At 41.1% G+C, this 11159-nt stretch overlaps 1 protein-coding gene across 1 annotated transcript; it reads right to left on the minus strand.

Moving 5' to 3' along the window:
- Nucleotides 1–318: 318 nt before the first annotated feature.
- GLO1 (glyoxalase I) lies at nt 319–9574 on the minus strand. Its single transcript, XM_035108136.2, has 6 exons — nt 9418–9574; nt 7213–7295; nt 5537–5677; nt 3844–3911; nt 2031–2120; nt 319–1867 (listed from the first exon to the last, which is right to left on the minus strand). The coding sequence occupies exons 1-6, from the start codon at nt 9496–9498 to the stop codon at nt 1761–1763; spliced, it is 570 nt and encodes a 189-aa protein (XP_034964027.1). The 5' UTR covers nt 9499–9574; the 3' UTR covers nt 319–1760.
- Between the last annotated feature and the right edge of the window lie 1585 nt (nt 9575–11159).

Below are 11159 nucleotides of genomic sequence, written 5' to 3' on the forward strand. Positions count from 1 at the left end.
CCCCACCCCTAGGCTACCTCAACTTCCAGGATTATCTCAATGACCAGTTCTGTGCCAACCAAGAACTGCTTGCATAAGGCAGCAGCTTCCTTCTGTCCTATGTGAGGTGACCCAGTCAAACTCAGCTCTGGCAGCAATTCTGTTCACATAGTCATTACAGTTGTTCCTTTCCTCTCAGGCAAGCACAGTATTCTGAAGAGTTGCATGGGAGGGTGCCAAAACAAGAGGTTTTTTGGGGAAGGGAAGAACGGTGCAGGGCACTTTGTTCCTCATTTACATATTCTTCCATGTGTTCTGACAAAAGAAGGACGCACAGAGTTTTTAACTCGAAAATATTTTTATTACTATTATTTGATGTCAACACTGCACTAAAGGCTGGTTAATCACAAAAGGAGATCTAAAGTGCTGCTAACAATGCCCCAATTAACAAAGACAGTTGAGTCAGGGCTATTCGGCAAAGTGTGGATTGCGCATAGTCTAAATGTGTCAGTACAAATTAAACACTGATGAAGACTGACTAGTTCATGTGTCAGTTTTGTAAACCTTGGGAGAGCTTGGAAACAACTAGAAACCCACTGAGACAGGTAAAGAGCATAATAGGTGGTACATTAACATTTCAGACATCTAGGCTTTAGTTTATGTTAGAACTACACCAAGACAAAATTGATATTAAGAAAATACATGTCATGCCACCTAGCTCCTGGAGTGCAACTGTGGGTGTGGTATCCAGTCTGCCTGAAAAGTAGGATGGCATCCTACCCCACTTCAAACACTTGTAACCAGCATTCATACTATAAGTGTAGTACTTGCCTGTTCATCTTTAACTGTACACTGCCATTTCATTCATAGTAACTTGTGCACTTGGGTTCAAGGCACAAAGCAACACCCGTTATAGAAATACCGTGTTCTAAAATTAACCATCAACTGGATTCAGGAACAATCCATCCTTTTGCCAGCATGTTTAAATAATGCAACCGTAGCCATCTCACATACCAAAACAATTTTTTTTTACTAAGAATAAGAATCTGGCCATAATATACTACAAAATGTGGCCAGCTACGAAAAGGTTACATTTATGATTTCTGTGCAGGATAAACCAAGTAACTAATTCCAGAACATACTGGCTACATTCAAGCAGTATGGCAAACTATGGGATTTTCTTTAAAAAAATGTTTGACCTTATGTTGGGCTCAGTCATGGTTTGCACTAATTATTGTCTGCCATTACATCTGAATTCATAAACCACTGATAAACCAGTTATGACTGTTGCTCCATCTCAAAATGCTGCTGCTCTGTGCAGACAGGAAAGAACTTGTGAAATGTGCAGATCAAAGACAAAAGAAGATAAGCAGCTTGAAATCACAGTTTATCTGCTGTACATTTTGAAGGGCACACCACTGTGTGGGTTCTTAAATACAGTCAACACAAACCATAGCCTTATGAAAATAAGCAGCACTAAGCCTCATTCATATGCATCCTCCTTGCATTTGTTCGTGCATTAGGAAAAGATATTAGAAGCTTACACTTCCAAGTTTGTGGGTGGCAAACCATAGTTTCCTGCATTCAGTCAAAATGGCAAAGTATAGCTCACCACATGCTAGAAATGGAAGCTTCCAATATCCTACCTTTGCAGACATAGCAAGGGGAAAGGGAACACTCTTCATTCCCATTTGTTTATCATTTGGCGAATGACTAGAACAACTTTTTGTTAAATCAGGAGGACATTGTTAAGAATTTTCAGTCTCTTGATGGCAATATCACTACGCAGTATTTCCAATCGGGATTATAGTTGTCATATGGTTTGGATTCAGGATTTCAATCCAGTAGCCATCAGGATCCTGGATAAAAGCAAGCCCTTTCATTTTACCTACAAAAGAGAAATATAGTTTATAAGCTTTAATAGAAGAAGTCCTCAACAAATTAATGTTTCAAGCCTCTAAAACTAGTTTAGCAAGCAAACAAGTAAACAAAAACAGACACACATGAGCCGACATACAATTTGAGAGCCACTATTTACACCGAAGACTTACCATCATCTGGTTTTTTGACAAATTTCACTCCCAGCTCCTCAAATCTTTTACAAGCTGCATTTACATCAGGAACAGCAATTCCAATATGACCTGAAAAACAAGAAAGTAACCCAAGGCAATGGTGCTTTTAATACAAATGTGAATAAAACCTTCTTTTCTTAACTCAATTGCAAATTATTATTATTATTATTATTATTATTATTATTATTATTATTTTGCAATGCAGAAAGAGTACTTAATATACCAGGGTTAATTTATACCATAGCATAAATGTACGTTACAGTTCTCTGGGGACGGTATTGCATGCATAATCCCAGCTACACCAGAGTACACAGAGACAATCACTGTGAAGCGCTTGTTGATCTCTTGTGCAGGGGTATGTTGTGTGAAAATATGCTTCCAGACCCAACAACATCATCAGGAAAACAGAATGCAGAAGTTGGCCGTCCTCAGTTCTTCTTTTAAAGGGTTGATAGGTTGTTTTTTTTTGGGGGGGGGTTTCATAGTTTGTTCATCAAACATTTGCTTAAGAGTGATCCCTGCTAAATTAGTCCCAATGCCTATCTTGCGCAGCATGTTCCCCCCCACCCAGTGGCCAATGAGCTGTGAAGCCTATGTGGAATCCCACACCATCACATCCCATGTCCTTCTCACACAGTTGGACCACAGCAACAGATATTTAGATGCAAGCTGCTGATCCTGGAGGTAGCATATACCCATCAGGACTAGTGCCTTCCCATCAGTCCCAATCAGCATGGCCTGATGGGAATGATGAAAGTTGGCTTTATGTCACCTTTCCATTAAAACAGGCACACCAAATGTGGCTAGCTCCATGATGTGACAGGAATAACACCCATGACAAACCAAACCAGTGGGGCACCGGGGGATAGGGTGACGGCAACAACACACAACTGAAAACCCAACTTTAACTGAAACAAAGTACTATTGTCTGCAGTTTATGAGTCACTGCCATCAGAGTTGGAGCACCTACAGGGAAGTGGCACTCTTTTCCTCCCTAGAGGAACACTTACTAAAGGGCTGTGTGGTAGTCAGCTAGAAAGTGAAGAAGCAACCAGAAAGAGAAAGATGCAGAATAATGTGTGCACCAGATCCACACATTTCTTCAAGACACACCCTGAACTGCTGTTGTCTCCTCAAGCTGTAGAAATTGCTCTCAAGACTTTGTGCCAAATTCTCTGAAGTAATTATGAATCCAGTTATTCTGCCTTTATAATAAGTTCAATTACCCCAATTAGCTTTTAGTCTATAAAACCTGGTGAAAACTCTGGAACTGGATTATACCTATGTTCTTGGCATCTACTAGTTAAGATAGGTTTTGTTGAAATTCATGGGAAGAAAAAAATATGAGCATTACCCACATCAGCTTTCTTTACAACAGGGGTGACTTTTACCACGGCCTGCACCTGCCCCTTCCCCAAGAGGCTTTTTACCCTGTGGCAAATTTTTCCATTTAAAAAGTGCTTTTTTTAAAAAATTTTTTGCTGACTACTCCCTTAGGCTACCCACTGGAATACTAAAATAACTTTTTGTGACCCTCCAAGCCCCCTGCCCATTTGTCATTTTAAATTTTTTTTAATTATTTAGTTTTACTGACCACTCTTGCTGGTACCCTGTTGTGATTCTGTGATTCCAAATTGTTCTAGTGATTTCCAAGATCCCCAACCCTGCCCTGCAGAATGTATCCTTTTTAATTGACCATGCCCACTTTTACACTTTGGCCGCACGAGACTGACCATGGGTCAATGCAGCCCTTGATCCCAAAGAGGCTACCCACCCCTGCTTTACAACATACCGAATCCTCGGGGATCTGAATTGCCATTGTGGTAAGCCTGACTCTCATCATTTTCAGTGCCCCAGTTGCTAGAAAAGAAGGGGAGGGATATGGGGGGTGGGATGGGGAGAGAAAGAGAGAATAAGAACAAAAATAAGATGCATGGTGATAAACATAGCTATAACAATAGCAAAAGAGAACGTTTAACAGTGCTTGTGAGGAGAAGAGACCAGCCATCAGAGATATACAACATGAACAGATAAAAGGACGAACCTTTCCAAGTTACTAGAATCAATATTATACAAATATTAAGTCATGGATTAAGATATTAATATAACATTATTCACTTGAAAATGCCATTTTATTGAAGGAAGTCTTTTCACTTCATTGACAAATATTAGAACCCTTTTATATTTGTAATTATGTTTTGCTCAAAGCAAACTAAGGCCAAGAAAATGGAAGACTGAAGAATCAGCATAAAAAACCAGTTGCATTGTAAAAACGCTAGAGGAGATGTTGGGGGGGGGGATGACAAAAAAGACACGTATGAAGTATAATGGAATGGAATTCCAGGATAGGTGTGTGAAGAAAAACCATAAGAACCTAGAAGGAATTTGGAGGACTAACAGCACCTTTTTTCGTAACTTGAAAAAGAGCTGGCAGGTGTTGTAAGCTTTTTGTCAGAAACTGGCCTGACAGAAGCAATGTAGCTCAACTGACCATTTTCTTGTGTGGAATTTCACCATGTTTTGAGGTTCCCAAAGTTCCCCCGGGAAGAAAGACTGACTGTTTAAACCACTCAGGGAACTGCAGCTCTGTGAGGCGAATAGGTGTCTCTTAATAACTCTCAGCGTCCACTACAAACCACAGATTCCAGGATACTGGTTCAAATGCATAGTGTAGATGGGGGCAATAGTAGTGAAACAGAAAGTACAGTCTCAGGCATTGCTTCCACTCCCCGGTGCTGCCCCTTCATTAATCACAAAAAAAGTTTTCTATACGAAAAAGCACACCAAATCAAAAAGTCAAATGCAATTTCAGAGAGTGGCAAGCAAGCTTGTCCTAGCACCGAAATAAGGGAAGGTGCAGGCAAAGTTCAGTCTATTATTTAATCAATGCTCTGCTTCTAGCCATGTTCACTATACTAGACATTTGAGAGGGAGTTTTGTTGTAGTTAAGTGACAAGAATATATTAGGATTTATTCTTACCATCTACTGATGCCTAACATTTTAGTCAAAACATTCTGGATATGTTTTCATTTTCACACTCGCATCATATGGTGACATACTGACAAGCACCAAAATAGATTTTCTTACGATTTGCAACATATGTCAAATATGTGCATTTTATTTCAGTGTTAAGTGACAAGCATATGCTTTGAGGAGCAGAGTTTGTATAATGAACACAACTTCTTTGCTGTCACAAACAATTCAGTACCTCTTGCCACATTTTAAACTTTGCAGACAGAACATTTGCCAGGAGGTAATTTTCATTCTGTAGCTGCTACTTCTGAATTTCAGGTGTAATCGGGGACAGTCCACTCCCGTTTGAATGACCAGGAGGGTTTAGGTGAACACCTAAAGCTAGCTGGTGTGTAAGAAAGGCACTCTGCTTACAAGAAAATCAAATGCTGCTTCAATTATAATAATAACCAGCAGAATAATCAAAATACAAGAAAAAACACGATTTAGAGAACACAGTTTTAATACTCACTGCGTCAGTTCTAGTACGCCCTTTCTAGACAGAGTCCATGCAACTGCCTCTTTTTTATCTTTTGGAATATCATTTTTATCTTCGTAAGCCAAGAAGTAGAGGGTGAACTTCATAGCAGGGAAGTCACACTTGTTGAGTAGGCTAGAAGATAAACAGCTTGAAATTAAATTTATGTGAGAAAAGCAGACAGATAACACACTCGCCAAAGACATTCCAAGTTTTGTAATCAAGTTCACATGTTCATGTCAAAAAGGTTATGAACATTTAGAAAACATAAGCCTTGGGACACCTTAAAGGGTAATAAATTTATGATGATGCAAGGTTTTACAAACAAGAATCCACTTCAGAGATAGATCAAAAGAAAACTTAGGCAATAATCTATTTTTATAGCACCACAAGGTAATTTGGTGTTTTTACTGCAGAAGACTAAAGCACTCAATTATTGTAGTCTAGAAAGTCAACATTTGCTGCAGTTCTTCATAATTATAACAAGACTGCCAGAAATGCAGAACATCCCACCACTGTACAGTACGATGTCCCATGTGTATGCCATGGGCAAGAAGAGGCAAACAAACAGTTGGGGCTGTTTGCCTTTTAATGTGAAAAAGTGCACAGCGTGTTTTTTCAGCATGCCTTCTTGGACAGCAATCCAAACCGACCACCGTTAAGGCTCTATGTCTACGTGCCTTTTTTTCTTCAGAGGGTTTTGTTATTGTTATTGCTATTTTTCATTTCATTTCTATAACACTTTAAATTTTAAAGAACAAATCTTGAAGCAGTTTACAACACATTAAAACATCAGAGAAACCCAGAATAAAACAAATTCAAGCATCAAAGAAAAGAAGAAGAAGAAGAGGAGTTTGGATTTGATATCCCGCTTTATCACTACCTGAAGGAGTCTCAAAGCAGCTAACATTCTCCTTTCCCTTCCTCCCCCACAACAAACACTCTGTGAGGTGTGTGGGGCTGAGAGACTTCAGAGAAGTGTGACTAGCCAAGGTCACCCAGCAGCTGCATGTGGAGTAGCGGAGACGCAAACCCGGTTCCCCAGATTACGAGTCCACCGCTCTTAACCACTACACCACACTGGCTCCTTCTCTAAATGACATTTTGCTTTCATCAGTCGCTAAACTTGGCATCCAGAGATCACCACGTGGGCCTAAAACTAGTTACAAAACATGCCTGGCACATGGCTAATTTCCAACACTGATCTAGAGTACGGGGCCTCTCCAGCCTCCCATTGTTCCCTCTAGCAGCAAACAGAATTCCATGGTGTGGAGAGAACTCAGAATCACCAGGGCATGTAATTTCTACTCAGGAATGCTGTTTCACAGGCAACATTACCAAGCTCTAATCTCTGACCAGTTTCTAACAGTTGGTGGAGCTGGTAGATGAGCAGTTTGTCCACCAAGCATAGTTTGGATCACTTCACAGTTCTAGGAGAGACAAAACTTTTATGTCCCACTGTTAAGTTCTGCATCGCCAAGATGAAATATTTAGAAACATTCTTGTTCAAATTTGTTGCAGCTTAAGCCATGCTACAAAACAGGCCAGGCTATTATGTCTCCATTCTCGTATCCTTACAGGACTGGCAGGCTTGCAGTTTAGAACAGACTATTGTGAAACGCTAATGAGAAAAAAAAAAGAGCCAGCCAAAAAAATCAGTTGGTACTTACGTCATTCCGAGAATCTTAGTATAAAACTCCAGAGACTTTTTGGGATCTTTTACCCTTAGCATCGTCTGTTGTAGCAGAAAATCCTACAGAAATATATAATTTGTTAAATTGTTGTCAACCATGAATGGCATTTAACACGGGAATGTAGCTTTTACTTGAATAATTGAGTTAATTCGAGCTCCACATACCAAATGTAAAGTGTACAGAAACTATACAGTTAATGCTTTCAAGATTATTACTGTTCTGGGTGGAGTGCCAGATGAACAAATTATGTAGTTAAAGTGAAAGGCTACAATCCTAAACATACTTATTAAAGAGTAAGCCTCACTGCCTAGTAAGACTCATTTGTGAGTACAGTAAGTAGACAGGAAAGAGCAGGGGAATCTGAAGGGCAGCATAGGCGGAAAATATTTGAGGAAGTTTTGGTAAAACTACCAATGTTAAGACAAGAGGAGCTGAAACTGGCAATGGCCTTAATTAGTAGCAGCTTCTTGGGGAGCTTTAAATATGAGTACAGACAGGAAAACATGGGTGAAATCACAACTGTGGAGACAGAAATTTGGAAGGAAGAAGGTCTGAAATGGGGAATCGTCCTAATGGGAAGCCTTTTTCGGAGGAGATTTAAATATGCCAAAGTAATAAAAATGGTTTTTATTTAGGGGCCAGCGGTTGTAAATAAATTGGGACATCAGCAGACATGGATTAAATGCTTGCAAAAAGCAACAGTAAGGATAATTTTAGAAGGGGAAATAACATGAAAGCATAGATGTGTAATGTATAAAGTGGTCTGAATGTTTAAAATATCTGTGCTGTATACCACAAGTTTAATTGTTTAGTACAGTAGTTGGAAAATTGGGTAAAGGGATCTGGAATGTAAGATGATTTAAAGAACCAGTAGTGGGGGGTGGAGGGAAGTCCGGGGATTGGGGTGTGTGTGTAAAAATCTGTTCTTCTTGATTATTTTTTAATGTTAATGAGAAATGTGTGGGGTAATCTGGTATTGATACAATGTGGCATATATTGAATTTTTTAAAACTGAAAATCAATAAAAAATTTAATATATATATATATATATATACACACACACACACACACACACACACACACACACACACAATTTCACATTATTGTGTGGTGCCTTGGAACCTAACCCCTGTGTAAACTGGGAGTTGCCTGTACTTTAAACTGGGGCTGCAGAGGCAACGGTTCCAGAACGGTTTTTAAAATACATATGACTGTGCCATAACAGTCAAACTCTGTATCCTAGTCCCACACAGAAACAAATGGGACTGAGCAAAATGCTTTGATTGGGGTTCAAGTACAGCAGGCATAGGCAAACTCGGCCCTCCAGATGTTTTGGGACTACATTTCACATCATCCCTGACCACTTAGCTAGGGTTCATGGGAGTTGTACGTAGTTCCAAAACATCTGGAGGGCCAAGTTTGCCTATGCCTAAAGTACCGTATCTTTATTCCAGATTATTTCTATGCATGCAAAAGCATTGCAAGAAACGGTATTTTTAAGCCACTAGCAGTACGTTTCCATGCAGGTTCTCTCAACTGTGTTGAATGGGGGTGTGGATCCAGAATTGGCCTCCACAGTCACTTACGGACCCATTGTTAAAATCGTGTTTATGGAACACAATCTTACTCGGCTACGAGTGATCAACGAGGCTTATTTCTCAGTAAAGCGTGTGTAGTAGTATTGCCCTGTGAACAATGCTTTACTTAGTAGGGCATTTCCAAGTAAATGGAAATGCAGAGGCCTGGGCGCTTGCAAGAGACGGACAGCTAAAGCAAGGCAAACGTGGGTTAAAGGATCTCACTATATACTCTCCCAGGAAAGACTACAGCTCCGCACCAAGAACAGATCGCACAGATACTAGTCTAAACCACGATAGCCGGCGTGCTCAAGCATGCCGGGAGAGATATGATCCTTCGGGTCACGGCGCTAAAGTTCAGCCACGCAAATATTCGGGTGAAAGGCGATCGCTGGCTGGCCCTGCCTAGGCTCTGTACCTCCAAGCCCGAAAAGGGAGCCGAGCCCGTCTCTTTTGCACGCCGCTTGCAAAGGGAGAGGGACAGATCCCCTGCAAGGAGTTAATGCAACTTCCCCGCGCTTTGCAATTCTGCGCCCCCCTACAAAAAGCAACCCTCCCTCCCATTTTATATAGGCACACATTAAAAATCCTCTCCTCGCTGTACCTTCGTGCTGGGATGAGGGTCGGAGCAGGCACTGAAGGCTGCTTCATCGGTGAGGCCGGCGGGCTCCCCTTGCTCGGACATGTTGGGGCTACGGAGAAGAACTGCTTCCCGGAGTGATCCTTAGTCCAACCTACAAGCGTATAGCTGTCGCGACAGGGAGAACGAGGTTCCCCGAATCTCTGGCCAATAGTGATCAGCCATGCAAATTAGGGCATCTCGCGTCATGAAATCCCTTCCACCTATAGCAGTGCCGCTTCCCTAGGACTAAATATCTGTTCCTACAACTCCCAGAATCCCCAGCAAAGCAGGTGATTTTAATCCCGTGTTTTGCAGATTGCGACACTGTTCCTTTTTCAGGGAGCGGAAGCAGTAAATCTGCGCCAAATATGGCGAAGCGAGCCAAATCTATGTGTAGCAAGCGTTACCTTTTGTTGGGAGTGGTGGTGGAGTTTGGCTGGGCAACGCAACGGCAGCTTGTTGGAGAGACATGGGCCACGCGCGCACGTCATACTTTTAAAGCACTATGGTATCACTTGATAAACTTTCCCTAAAGAATTCTGGAGCCCTATTGCCTTACCGGAGCAACCGCTCTCACAGCGCTTTCCTAATCAATCCCTTTTTCCTGGGAACTTTGGGAATTGTAGGTGACCAAGGAACAGAATGAGATGTAGCCTACAATCCTAAATACACGTGTATAATTGGACTGTTAAATGCTAATGAGCACAAAGTGCAAAGTATGATTTTGTGCTCTAAATTAACAGTTACTTCTTGTAAGGGTCCTAGTGGAAAACTGGCACTGAGAAAGATTAATATCATTACAGTATTATGATATCACTAAAAGGGTGCCCAGAACTGCTCAGGGAGCTTAGAAATCCCAAAACACTGTTAATTTTTAAGTGGATACTGTAAGTTGTGAGTTTGGACCTGTCACACCAAAGTCACATTTTGGTCTGCTGTCTTGATTCAAAAATGGCACATGGTGTCCTATTGTAAATGAAGAGTGTCGCCTCCACCTTGGGAATCCTTGTGTCAAGTTTGGCGACAATATATTGAAAGGCAGCCAAACTTACACCCAAAATAGGCAAAGTCAGAATCAAAATGGTGCCTGGCAAAGACCACCCCCACCCCTCACATACACATTGGGAATCCTCATGCTGAGTTTGGCAGCAATATATTTAGAGGTAGCCAAACCTATGCCAAGAAACAGATGAATTCATGCAAAAGTCACGTTTTGATCTGCCATCTTGTTTCAAAATGGCACCAGGCATCCAAACATTGACATAGACCCCCACTTGCCTCTTGGGAACATTCATGCTGAGTTTGGCAATGGTATCTCGAGAGGCAGCCAAACCTCTAAATGGTGCATATCTTTGGTGCATCGTTTAAATTAAAATGTGTCATTCTGCTCACTCGCTCACAAAGAATATACAACAGAGATGGAGGTGGATCTGGTTCGTTCAGCCTTAGCAGTAGAAGGATCGTCATGGCTTTGTGAAAGCAAACTTTTGATTCAGGCCTAAAGTGGACCTGCTCCTTGTACGCAGCACCCTTGTGTCCATAAAATGGGGGAGGGGAGAGAGAGAGAGAGAGAGAGAGAGACTAATTAATAGAAACAAAAGCTGAAACAGAACTTTGCAAATAAAATCTTACTCAGAGATTTTTGACAAGTTGAGATAAGCAAGAAGCATGTTTAGCACTGACTGTCCCAGAGATGTCAAGTGCACCCATTTATTACTTTCAAG

Source organism: Zootoca vivipara, chromosome 3 (genome assembly GCF_963506605.1).
Source record: "Zootoca vivipara chromosome 3, rZooViv1.1, whole genome shotgun sequence".
In the NCBI taxonomy this organism is placed as follows: Eukaryota; Metazoa; Chordata; class Lepidosauria; order Squamata; family Lacertidae; genus Zootoca; species Zootoca vivipara.